This window comes from Argopecten irradians, chromosome 1 (assembly GCF_041381155.1).
Source record: "Argopecten irradians isolate NY chromosome 1, Ai_NY, whole genome shotgun sequence".
In the NCBI taxonomy this organism is placed as follows: Eukaryota; Metazoa; Mollusca; class Bivalvia; order Pectinida; family Pectinidae; genus Argopecten; species Argopecten irradians.
This window is the reverse complement of record NC_091134.1, coordinates 42,206,801-42,220,647: the sequence shown is the minus strand read 5'-3', so window position 1 is coordinate 42,220,647 and position 13,847 is coordinate 42,206,801. Positions and strand designations below refer to the sequence as shown.

General features: G+C 37.4%; 1 protein-coding gene across 5 annotated transcripts in view; it reads left to right on the top strand.

Moving 5' to 3' along the window:
• LOC138328513 (diacylglycerol kinase zeta-like) overlaps positions 1-13,847 on the top strand; it is a 101,911-nt gene that overhangs the window by 61,375 nt on the left and 26,689 nt on the right. For all 5 annotated transcript variants that reach the window (XM_069275385.1, XM_069275375.1, XM_069275367.1 and 2 more), the window contains 6 exons: positions 4,255-4,338; positions 4,690-4,764; positions 6,251-6,307; positions 8,026-8,094; positions 8,650-8,682; positions 10,807-10,959. In XM_069275385.1, coding sequence (XP_069131486.1) covers positions 4,255-4,338; positions 4,690-4,764; positions 6,251-6,307; positions 8,026-8,094; positions 8,650-8,682; positions 10,807-10,959 — 471 coding nt within the window. The remainder of the gene's footprint in view (positions 1-4,254; positions 4,339-4,689; positions 4,765-6,250; positions 6,308-8,025; positions 8,095-8,649; positions 8,683-10,806; positions 10,960-13,847) is intronic.

Below are 13,847 nucleotides of genomic sequence, written 5' to 3'. Positions count from 1 at the left end.
TGCTATGACTTATAGTCAAATTGTATCTCCCAGTGGACAATCATTTCAATGGAGCAATTAAGTATTTCAGATCTTTTGGGTAGTCTAAGCACCGTATCTTAGGCGATTGTGTGTTTCCCTGGGCAGTTAACACAAACTGACCAAATTGAATGCTCCATTCTAGTTTTCTAGTCCAGAGGTTCTTCTGTCATTATGTATAACAAGTACATCAGACAATCATCATCCAAATTGTCATGAGAGGTCTAACAGATTAAAATATGCAAAAAATATTCTAGGGGAGGGCTTATTACCAAGGTTCATTATATGACCTTCACCTACTATGATTGTCATAGTGACCTACTTTTATTGTTTCAGATTGAAAGTAAGCAAATCTGTCAGTACTTGTAAGTTGTATTACAATATTCTCAAGTTTCTGGGTACGGCAACACGTTCTGTGTTGGATAGCACTCCTTTCAATATTAAATCTGCCAGTATTATCTGAGGAGCTATTTCTACATATAAGATAGTATCACTTTTATTTCATTTGTCTGGATGAAAAAGAACTCGTAACATTGTATATGAATATTCATTCTGATACTCAATTAAGAATGTTCTATTTTAGGATAATATAGATTGAAAATGTTCTATTTTGGGGTGTATTTTGATGCTCTTTTTATGACCAGTGCTATTTATGGATGTAAGATAGAGTTATATAATGCTGAGTGCTATTTTTAGGTTTGTACCGCTACTAACGCTAATAAAACACTCTACCAACCCCCAAGATTCAATAAATTAAGCTCAGAACATCAGATCGCTGACAATCAAATAACAGTATATAGGCATGTTACATAATCGAATCAATTATTGGTCGATGATCAATACAAATTAATCGCATAGTGGAAATGATATAGTGAACAAGCTGTTAAGACTTTAGAAGGACCTAGTGCGTCAGAAGGCCTAGAATCTATACAAACTAAACAGAATCTGTTGGGCGTGGGATAATCACTGAAAAATCGAGATTCTAATTGTTATCGCATTATTAAGTTATCACAAACTAAAAGCATAAATGCCTGTGCTCTCAGACACACAGCACAATCAATACTTGTATCAAATGTCCCATCCCAGATGGCCCAGGTGATTGTACAAGGTTGTTGTACCTGTTGGTCGAGGTAAAGCATTACAAAAGGTATTTACAAAACCTATAATTCATTAGTCTTAATAACATTATTTGTGTGGGCCACAGTTGGTCCCTACAGTGGTGTATATTGAATTTAGCTAGCAGCTGGTCATTTCAGATATATCTTTGTCAAGTGTTCTTTATACATATGTAATGCTCTAACTTCTCAAATTTCTTTTGTTTAGGTACCCTATGATGTCTATAGTTATTTCTGACTGGATTTTGATTATAAGTTAATGAAAGATACACAGTATACATAAAATACATTATGAATTTTTATTGTTGAATTTTGTCGTAACTGTTTTCATTAATTTCTAAGTTCTTTCCAGTTCTTTGCCAAATCTAATATTTGTCATTGGATCCCTGATTGACCATAGACGACGAGGTAGGGTAGTTTTAGTTACCCCTAGGTTTCTTGTAAGATATGATGAATTTTGAATCTGATTTGTTAATCAGTAATCCTCAAGCCACTAGTATTGATACCTGACAGTTACCAGGTATACTGACCTAGCTTAGATCTGTTACCAGGTATACTGACCTAGCTTAGATCTGTTACCAGGTATACTGACCTAGCTTAGATCTGTTACCAGGTATACTGACCTAGCTTAGATCTGTTACCAGGTATACTGACCCAACTTAGATCTGTGTTATATTCCTTTTCTTGAACTCTTGTTTTCCATCAATTGCTAAATCCTGACAATTTAAAATTATCAAAACTAAACTAAAACTAAGAATAGTTCTTGTTGTCTTCTGTTGTAAATAGGTCACTGTTGAATCACAGAGGGATTCGTGTTAATTGCAATATTCGCCTTTTCTGATGTTACATGTGGCTTTGAAGCTTAATTTCACATCAAAGTAAATACTCATAAGGACCTTAATAATGACCTGCAATTAAAAGTACAAACGACGGGGCTTCTGACTCGGTAATGGTGTCCTTATTTCCCAGGGGATGTTAGCACACAATATGATGAAAACATTGAACAAATAGCTCCGGGACGGGATAATAGGCAACAAATTATAATTATACTTTAAAAAGACAGCGAGCATATAGCATTAGTTTCCCTAGGGAGTTAAGATATCTTGAGGCTTGTTTGAAGGTATTATTTGATACAGGGATCAGGTGATGTCTTTTGAAGGTAAAGGGATCAGTTGATGTCTTTCGAAGGTGTAGGGATCAGTTGATGTCTTTTTGAAGGTATAGGGATCAGTTGATGTCTTTTTGAAGGTTTAGGGATCAGTTGATGTCTTTTTGAAGATATAGGGATCAGTTGATGTCTTTTTGAAGGTTTAGGGATCAGTTGATGTCTTTTTGAAGGTATAGGGATCAGTTGATGTCTTTTTGAAGGTATAGGGATCAGTTGATGTCTTTTTGAAGGTTTAGGGATCAGTTGATGTCTTTTTGAAGATATAAGGATCAGTTGATGTCTTTTTGAAGGTTTAGGGATCAGTTGATGTCCTTTTGAAGGTATCATTACATCCCTTTGAACAAAGTTAAGGGCGGTATACTGGAATCGGCTGTCCGTCCGTCCGTCCGTCCGTCCGTCTGTTTGTATGTAGACACAACTTTGTCCGGCGAACTCCTCCTAAACTACTTGACAGATTTTGATAAAATTTAGTACACAGATCTCTGACATAAAGGGGAGTTGAGTAAACTATATGTCTCCTATTAATGGAGTTATTACTAAATTTGGGAATTGTGAGATATTATTTGTCCACTCTGGCGACAGTTCTAGTTTGATATAGGGATCAGTTGATGCCTGTTTGAAGGTATCATTTGATATAAGACATTCACATTAACAGTTTGTAATACATGTGATTTTCTCTCTGACGACAAACACATCTGTCAGCTTGTTGATGGTGAGAAGGAGTTTGTGACGGCCAGAGTGTCGTATCAACGTTTGTGACTGTATAAGTAATGCTGTCTAATGCCCTTTACTTTTATCGCATTTTCCTCTTTGTTGCCACAATGGTCTTAATGTGGAAATGTGTTCTACAATCCAATGTCATTATGGAGGCGACAACTACCACACGTTATGTAAATCTCCTATATCCTGCCATATAACCCGCTGATTGATTCACTCGTCTATATGGTGATGAAATGGGTAGGGAATTCTATGGTAGAGGTTTTACTGGCCGCCTATCTAATACATACACATTTAACAGTGATTTATTCAAGGTCATTTACCCATTACAAATAAAAGTACATGGTACGACAAAAAACATGCATACATACCTTCACACTACATAGAACTATGTTTACATCCGTCGGGACGGGGCTAGTAAAGAGGATATCTCCCTTGTAACTTACAAAAGTGAACTTAAAACGAAAACCGTATATCACTTTACATAGACTGAACCTCAATTAAAGGTTACCAATGTAATCAAAACATCTTTATAATGATTCCTTGGTTACCAAATGACCTTGAGTACTGTAATGGGCTTGATGTATATGTTGTTAGTATTAAAAAAAACAGTTGTACGGCTTTTTATGGGGAGACAACTAATCAATGACATTTCATTGTCAGATACACATATTGTAAAAACTGTCTTAGCGACCACCTCTGAATAAAGTACACCTGCTAATTAGGACCACACTTTCACGAGTCTAAAATGGTCAATTCAACTCAATTTGACATTTATACTTGGTGACAGAACAGTCCATTTTGCTTTGTTCCTTAATAGACAGTTTCTTAGGCAGGCTACTGTATTTCCTAGAACTCCATAATTGGAAAATGAGTACACATATGTGAAACAGTGTGTAATCAGGTCACTGTGACCTATATTTTGATCTTTGACCTCAATATTAGAAACAAAAAATCAAAACAAAACCCAGCTTGTCCAGGCTACATATCTCCTACATATAAGATACTGAAACCTCCATACTTGGTATATGGGTCCAACTCTAGGTGAGCTTGTGTGTCACATACGAAGTAGGTCACTGTTACTTACATTTGACCTTTGTCCTTAATTATAGAAAAAGCTTGTCATGCCTGTCATTTTATAACTATGAAGCCTAGAATATATTGCTCTTTAATTGTGCAAGGGCCATCTAAGCAAGGGAAATACAACCTGTAATATATAACCATATTATGTTGTAGGACCAGGCCATCAATAGTGACCACTTGTGGGTGGAGACCAACGCCTCAGGAGACTATTGCTATGCTATGGAACCCGACTGTATGGTGAGCACCTTTATTTTACAGTCTACAAGGTTAAATTTCTTTCTGTGCATTTCTCAGAAAACATTATACTGAATCAGTCTTTTATGTTTATAGGTTCCCCTTGGCCTCTATACTAATTGTACATATTTAAGTTTTGAGCATTCTTTTAAAGCTTAAAACCATCAAAAAGTATCCAAGAATATACTATGTAACAAAGTACTACTGAAATATACCCATCATCTCAAAGTAGTAGTAACAGGTGGTTTTTTTTATATAAGATGTTTCTTGGTTTTGTTTCTATAATTCTCATAGGTACTTATGCTGGTTTTATATGGTGGTGACCATCACAATATCTTTTTTTTTTCATTCCAGAGGACTGGACCAAGACGAAAGTGTGTTGCATGTAAAATTGTTGCACACACAGCATGTATAGGCATTCTGGAAAAGGTAAGATTGGGTTGTATATAGACAGTTTGGCTAAATTCAAACAACAGTAAAACACATGTAGTTACCGTATTCCACCCAGTAAACGCCCAGGGCATTTAAAAATATGAAAAGTTGCTTAATAAGATGAAATTACTGCAAAACAATACAGTTTTAATAAGTTTTGGTCTTATATTTATATGCCCAGGCAATTAAAATTGAGGCCACAAAATGGTGAGGGGCGCTTATAGGGACATGGGCGCCTATAGGGTTAAATACGGTATAACAAATCTCTGTGGACCAATGAAATCACATCATTGAAAGCAATTGTTTGTTATATATACAAATCCCAGACATCTTATAGGAAACATGATTGGGAAAGACAATTACTAAATTATAACCAGAAACTTGTTGTAAGGATGTCTTTGTAAATGTGTTTTACTGTGTAGTGTTTAGTTGGTAGTGTTTCGCTAATTCAGGATTATTAATGAGTACCCAACACATGCTTACCTTATATAAATGGTAAAAAATGCTGATTAAAGAAAAATATATATATATATGATCTTACATGAGTGTTCATTTCACATGAGATTTTATGAAACGAGTCTAAGAAGTTTTTATTTTTGCGAGCCATCGCAGCAAGAGTTAAAACTTCAAGACGAGTTTCATAAAATCTCATATGAAATGAACACAAATTTAAGATACTTTTTATCACATAACTTCAAATACCTACATAACAAAGAATTTCACGTCAAAATGTATTCTGAAAATCCAGCAAATGCCGCCATTTTGTCTCGCCAGCCTCGTAATTCAGATGTCACATCATTTTTCCTGCCGTCATTTTGTTATTTCTGTCTGACGTCTTAAGGAATTTCCAGCCAATGAAAATCGCTTAGGGTCATATTACACTAATGACATATGCAAAAATATTACACAAGCGAAATCACCGGATATCAGGTGGATTATGTGATAAATATATATAAAAGAGGAAAATGAAGACTGATAATAGGTCTACTACATTAGCTCTACAGTCATTTCCACAAAGAAATAGTGTATATATATATGTGGCTTTTGAACTGATAACCTAGAGGTGGAGAACTAGTGGCATACGTATATATATATGCAGGTCACTGTGACCTATCTCAGATCTTGTGTCATAGTAAATTAAAACATTACACTTGACCAAAGAAAACTAGATACATGTATAGACTAGGCAAATACATTTGTATGTGTAAATGATGGAATACTTGTCACAGAATTGAAAATTCTTTCAATTCCTATTAATTCATTGTAAGTGATAATTGTTATAGACCTATGTTGCTATAACCAAGTGTTCAGCCAACAGGATGTGGATTTCTTCATTGATATACTAATAGATTACAAAGATTACATAGATTAATAACCTGTTACAATCTGATTGATAACTATCATTAAATGAAGTAGGAACCATTCCTGATAAATGTAATGATTAATTTGTCATTTAAATGCCAACACCTCCTTTACTTGATAGAAAAATCTCCGATGCAAACCAACATTCCGTGAAGCAGGACTGAGGAATTACAGAGAGGTGAGTCCAGTGACCTTTGGGTGGAAGGAAACGTAGAGTTACGAAGTGAGCAATCTATCCTAGTCCCAGCTGATCAGTACGACCTGAAATGTCAAGTGAATGTGATTAGGACTTCCCTGTAGGTTTGTGTTTACATCACCGAACTTGTGAAGTCAGCGCCGTAGGGTGTCATCAAATCTTACCGTTATGACGACCAGCCACCACGGACCTTCGTCTGGGTGTCACAATAATTGTCAAGATTGTAGGGTAGGTTCTTCTAGCTGGACACAAGTAATGAGAAACCGGGGAGTTTTGTATGGATCATTGACCTCAAATGACTTGCGGCATCCATGGATAAAATTGTCTCTTGATTTTAGATGGAGTAAGACAACCAGTATTCAGGCCCTATGGCTGCTTTGGAGTCTGTGTAAGAAATACGCAAACAGGTGTCTCCATCACCCAAGGTCCTGTGTCTGTCTCTGAATGTGTTAATGATGAGACTTAATAACAGGTGTCTCCATCACCCAAGGTCCTGTGTCTGTCTCTGAATGTGTTAATGATGAGACTTAATAACAGGTGTCTCCATTTACCCAAAGTCCTGTGTCTATCTTTGACTGTGTTTATGATGAGACTCAATAATAGATGTCTCCATTTACTCAAGGTCCTGTGTCTGTCTTTGAATGTGTTAATGATGAGACTCAATAAGAGGTGTCTCCATCACCCAAAGTCCTGTGTCTATCTTTGACTATGTTTATGATGAGACTTAATAACAGATGTCTCCATTTACTCAAGGTCCTGTGTCTGGCTTTGACTGTGTTTATGATGAGACTTATAACAGATGTCTCCATTTACTCAAGGTCCTGTGTCTGTCTTTGACTTTGTTTATGATGAAACTCAATAACAGGTGTCTCCATTTACCCAAGATTCTGTGTCTATTGTAGAATGCATTTGTAATTGTAATGAGACACAATACAGAAGTGTACCCAAGGTCCTGTGTCTGTCTTTGACTGTGTTTATGATGAGACTTAATAACAGGTGTCTTCATTTACCCAAGGTCCTGTGTCTGTCTTTGACTGTGTTTATGATGAGACTTAATAACAGGTGTCTCCATTTACCCAAGGTGCTGTGTCTGTCTTTGACTGTGTTTATGATGAGACTTATAACAGATGTCTCCATTTACTCAAGGTCCTGTGTCTGTCTTTGACTTTGTTTATGATGAGACTCAATAACAGGTGTCACCATTTACCCAAGACTCTGTGTCTATTGTAGAATGCATTTGTAATTGTAATGAGACACAATGCAGAAGTGTACCCAAGGTTCTGTGTCTATTTAACTGAGTGAGACAGTGTCTCCCTGTGGCCTCTGAGTTGGACATGTGATCAGGTGTCTCCCAGTGCCATAGGTCCTTATAAGATCTGTTACCTGCTACAGGCTATTCCCTCTTGATGACCAAGATAATTTATTTGAAGTCCTGGTATTCTTTGAGTAATAATAAGAAAAAGACTATATAAAGACAAAGTATAGATGTAGGAGGAATTTAACCAAATAATCAAAACTATTGATGCAGCTATACTTGTTGTTTGCCTTATCAAATATCAAGGTCTTTAAGACTGTTTTATATATCGGATATGATTGAATTTCTCCAGCTTCTTATCAAATATTAAAGAGTTGGTTTTACTACTGTTGACGATAATTACTTAACGTGGCAATAGGTTTTATGTCTCTCTGTGTTTTTTCAGCAAACTTCTATGCGTCACCATTGGGTCCACAGACGTCGTCAGGAGGGCAAATGTAAACAATGCGGCAAGGTAATCTTCTACAAACGTCATTGGGTGTAATTACAGATATTATGTAAAATGTTGTTTGAGAATATTTATTGATTATTTTTCTAGTTTGATTTTGTGTGATGACCTGTTATCCGTATGTGCCACTTAAGGATTTGCCAGATTTTAGAGGTACAGAAAAGATTGAATACCTGGAGAGAAAACCATCAAACTGTGACATATTACCTGGTAGCTAGCACTTGCTACTTTCAAACTTGCATGCTGTCAACCAATGCAAACTATGTGTGGTGCCACATGTAACTTTACAGTTTGTATTGTGTATACTCGAACATTTGCTCCAACATGGAACTTTTACACAGACATGACTTAATTAATACTGTCTGGTCATCAGGCAATATCAGGTCACTGTCTGGTCATCAGGCAATATCAGGTCACACTAAGTCAGTAGGGCCTTAACACAGTCATGTAAACAATGTAGACAGATACATTTTATAGAGTTACTAACAAAGAACTAAATAAACGAAAGCTTGAATTGATTCGATTTTGAAATAATGTTTTTTTTTAATATATATTTTGCAGTCATTCCAACAGCGATTTGCTTTCCAAAGTAAAGTAAGTAACTTATATTTATTTTTCATACTGTTTATATTTGTAGCATTCTTCGAAAGTTGAGACTAGAAAAGAAAATTAGGGTTATAGAAAATATAAAAATGATAACTTTGGAGGTTTCCCCATTGGTCTGAGGGACTCAGGACAAGAAGTATATATTTAAGTTATTGGGAAGATCAATAATCTACTATAAATTCATTAAATAGTATTGTTTGTTAGGTTCCATAGGGGGGAGCAAATTTGATCGTTCATGGATCATTTTCCGAAGATATCTGATTTTTAGGTCATCTGACCCGAAGGGTCAGGATGACCTATAGTCATCATGTTTCGTCCGTCGCCGTGCGCCGTGCATTAACTTTTCACATTTTGAACTTCTTCTCAAGTTCTACCGGTGCAATTTGGCTGAAACTTGCATGAAATGATCCTGACATGGTCCCGACAAAGTGTTGTTATTTTTCGGGTCAATCCGAAATCCAAGATGGCGGCCACAGCCGCCATCTTGAAAACACATTTTGAACTTCTTCTCAAGTTCTACCTGTGCGATTTGACTGAAACTTGCATGAAATGATCCTGACATGGTCCCAACAAAGTGTTGTTATTTTTCGGGTCGATCCGAAATCCAAGATGGCCGCCGCAGCCGCCATCTTGAAAACACATTTTAAACTTCTTCTCAAGTTCTACCGGTGCGATTTGGCTGAAACTTGCATGAAATGATCCTGACATGGTCCCGACAAAGTGTTGTTACTTTTCGGGTCGATCCGAAATCCAAGATGGCCGCGACAGCCGCTATTTTTCGGGTCAATCCGAAATCCAAGATGGCCACCACAGCCGCCATCTTGTAACACATTTTGAATTTCTTCTCAAGTTCTACCGGTGCGATTCAGCTGAAACTTTCATGAAATGATCCTGACATGGTCCCGACAATGTGTTGTTATTTTTCGGGTCGATCCGAAATCCAAGATGGCCACCAGAGCCGCCATCTTGAAAACACATTTTGAACTTCTTCTCAAGTTCTACTGGTGCGATTTGACTGAAACTTGCATGAAATGATCCTGACATGGTCCTGACAAAGTGTTGTTATTTTTCGGGTTGATCCGAAACCAAAGATGGCCGCCACAGCCGCCATCTTGAAAACACATTTTGAACTTCTTCTCAAGTTCTACCGGTGCGATTTGGCTGAAGCTTGCATGAAATGATCCTGATATGGTCCTAACAAAGTGTTGTTATTTTTCGGGTTGATCCGAAATCCAAGATGGCCGCCACAGCCGCCATCTTGAAAACATATTTCGAACTTCTTATCAAGTTTTACCGGTGCGATTTGGTTGAAACTTGCATGAAATGATCCTCACTTGGTCCTGATAAAGTGTTGTTATTTTTCGGTTTGATCTGAAATCCAAGATGGCTGCCACAGCCGCCATCTTGAAAACACATTTTGAACTTCTTATCAAGTTCTACCGGTGCGATTTGGCTGAAACTTGCATGAAATGATCCTGACATGGTCCCGACAAAGTATTGTTACATCTCTGGTTGATCACAAATTGAAGATGGCTACCATGACACTATATCTAATTAATTTCCTATATGTTAAGGCCCTTGGGCCTCTTGTTTGAAATAAAATTTGTTGAAAGAAATTGAAAATGATCCTGACATGGTCCTGACAAAGTGACACCATATATAATTAATTTTACTATTGCCAAGGTAGTCAGATGACCATTAAGGCCCTTTGGGCCTCTTGTTTATTGATCATTTTCAGAATATATCAGGTGATCTCTACAGGCTCTCATGGCTCTTGTCTGTACTGTAGAGATGGTCAAACCGGACTTGGTAGATAAATTTAGACAATAGAAACGAGATCAGTAATAAGAGAAATTCCTTCTCACCTTATCATTACCTGCTGTAACCCTGATTTAAACAAGCCATTGTTTATCAGGTAGGTATACAACTTTGGCAGTGTTTACAGAGGCTACAGATGGTGTAACCGGGGGATGTTTAGAATGTACAAAAATACAACCAAAACCTGGCTTACAGAGTAGGGATACAATGTTGGGAATGTTTACAGGTTAAAGGTTAAACTTTACAAGTGTTTAAACACAAGGAGTTGAGAGATAATTACATTATACATTGTAGGAGATAATTGCCATCAGCTGTTCGTGGTGTAAGGCAGCGTACCACAACAAAGTCTCCTGCTTTATGATGCAGCAGATTGAGGAACAATGTACCCTAGGGCCTCACCAAGCCCTCATTGTACCGCCATCATGGATCATCAAACTGCCAAAGAAAGTAAGGCTTTTTGGTCATATTGGCTTTTACCCGGACCTATTTAAAAATGCTTTTTAAACAGTTAATGGTGAATGATATGGTAGTCATTTGCCTCTAAGAACCATTTTTATGTCAAAATATCTACATTATTTGGGCCAGTCTTGGTATATATATATATAGAAATCATTTTTTTGGACTGTACTTGCTATACTTACTGCCAATTGACCTACAAACCCTCCCTATTGCCCTCCAATCCCTCTCTTTTAATCCTGTAAGTCCCACATGTTTCCTTATCAGCCCTGTTGCTGTTACCAAATTATACCTCTCCCTTTTTCCATCTAAGCCCTTTCTGTTGTCCTGTATGCCTTATAGTCCTGTCTTGATGCCTTGTAAGCCTCTTTTATTGTTTATTATAAGCCCCTTTTCCTATTGTCCTTAAGTCTGATCCCCTCTCTTATTGCCATGCAAGCCTGCTTTCTGTTGTCACGTAAATACCTATCAATGTTACCCTATAAACCTCCCTCCCATTGCTGTGGAAGTCCCTATTAACCTCCCTCTCATTGCTGTGGAAGTCCCTATAAACCTTCCTCCCATTGCTGTGGAAGTCCCTATAAACCTCCCTCTCATTGCTGTGGAAGTCCCTATAAACCTCCCTCCCATTGCTGTGGAGGTCCCTATAAACCTTCCTCCCATTGCTGTGGAAGTCCCTATAAACCTCCCTCCCATTGCTGGGGAAGTCCCTATAAACCTCCCTCCCATTGCTGTGAAAGTCCCTATAAACCTCCCTCTCATTGCTGTGGAAGTCCCTATAAACCTCCCTCTCATTGCTGTGGAAGTCCCTATAAACCTCCCTCCCATTGCTGTGGAAGTCCCTATAAACCTCCCTCCCATTGCTGTGGAAGTCCCTATAAACCTCCCTCCCATTGCTGTGGAAGTCCCTATAAACCTCCCTCCCATTGCTGTGGAAGTCCCTATAAACCTCCCTCCCATTGCTGTGGAAGTCCCTATAAACCTCCCTCCCATTGCTGTGGAAGTCCCTATAAACCTCCCTCCCATTGCTGTGGAAGTCCTGTTGCTATGTAATGTTCCCTGTTGCCCTGAATGTCATGCATTGTTGACATGAAGGCCACCTTTCTTGTTACCATATCCTTCCCCTATCTGAACTTAGATTTCATTGGTTTATTAACCTACAGATGCAGTAAGAGAACTTTTGTACCAATGTAATTGTATTCCCCTAATATCAATTTGACATTTTTTGGATATTTTTATGCTGTAACTTTCCAAAAATTTAATTGTTTTCGTATCTATTAACATGTTTGTTGTGCCCTAGTAATTAATGAAATGGAAGGGGGACATGTTGTTAGCCATATCTATCTTGTTCCATCCTTTCCTCTGGCATACCATTCTGATTTGATCAATGGATGCTGGGGCATATGTGTCTTACAGGCATCTAGTTAAATAATGACAGTACAAGCACAATTCAAACTTGTACAGATACGTAACTGAACCATTGTAACCATGCTACTGATATTATTTGCCTAATATGTAATGCACTAGATACAGATAAACACCAAAACAGCAGTGTTCCTCTGGAGCACAGTGAGATATTAGTGTGATTTCCATGGTCATATATTCATAACATCAGCACAGTAATAAACCCGACAGCATGGTGGTTTTATATATGTACTTCACTGTCACCTCTAGGTAGAGCCTCATCAATTCCACTCCCACAGGTCACTCCACACAAGTGTGTCCAAATGAAATTGCTTATCTCGAGTTTCACAGTTAGATCTACCCTGGGGATAACAAGAAATTAGACAAATTTCTAATAGAGCAGATTTTTGACATCACAAATTCCTCTTTACCAATTGTCTAGGTAATGGTTTAGCTGGAAGATTCATCGTCCCAGGAGCACCTAGTTTAATGTTGCCATGGAAACAAATAAAAATCAGCTATGATTCAGTTTCCTGGGCACAGAATAGTGCGTACTGGTACCAAAATAATCGAGTTTTCTGTATATGTTATTGAGATAAAAAATCATTTTGGAGTATTAGTTGTATATAGAACATTACTCTTGATATAGCATTGCATGAATAAAAGTGAATTTTGATGTCAGATAAAATCTGACACTCTGCGGTTTATAATGACAGCCCATTGTGGTACATGATCTATATAAAGTATCTCACATAAAAAATCATTGATGGGATGAAAGTCTAATTGTAATCAATTTACTTCAGGCGAAAGATTCCAGCACAGCTGATTGATTATTTTCTTTAAACATATAGCATTTAGCAGTAGTATTGTTTTATTTCATAATTAGGGCTTTGGATTTGGGATAGAGGAGTCCTATTGTAGTTACAGTATCTGTTTATCTGTCTGTTTGTCTGTCTGTTGTCTCTGTTATCTTTGTCTCTGTTGTCTTTGTCTGTCCATCTGTCTGTCTGTCTGTCCATCTGTCTGCCTGTCCATCTGTCTGTCTGTCCACCCACAATTGGTTTCCAGAGATTTAATCAAACTCCAATCGGCCTATTTTAAAATTGCATGTGATAATAGCTAATGGTATATAGATGTGTGATGGGGCTTCCATTTTTTTTTCCTGAGAAATTAAAAAGCAAGGTAACCATTGCCCTAAAAAGGTCAAAATCATAACCTAATCTGATTTCAATGAGATTTGGTACACAGTGGTTCTTCCAGAGACTGAATATCATGTTAAGAGATTTGCAAGGATAGATTCTTAAGATGTGGGTTATGGTGGCTAAAACAAGAAATCAGAACTATTTCAGATGGACATATGATTTCTAGTCATTGTAAACATACATGTCTCAGTACTGTCTTACTGCTCACCATAATTTTGGTAAATGATGTATGAAGTAATTGAGGTTTCTGTATACTGGTTTAAGGCAAGTAAT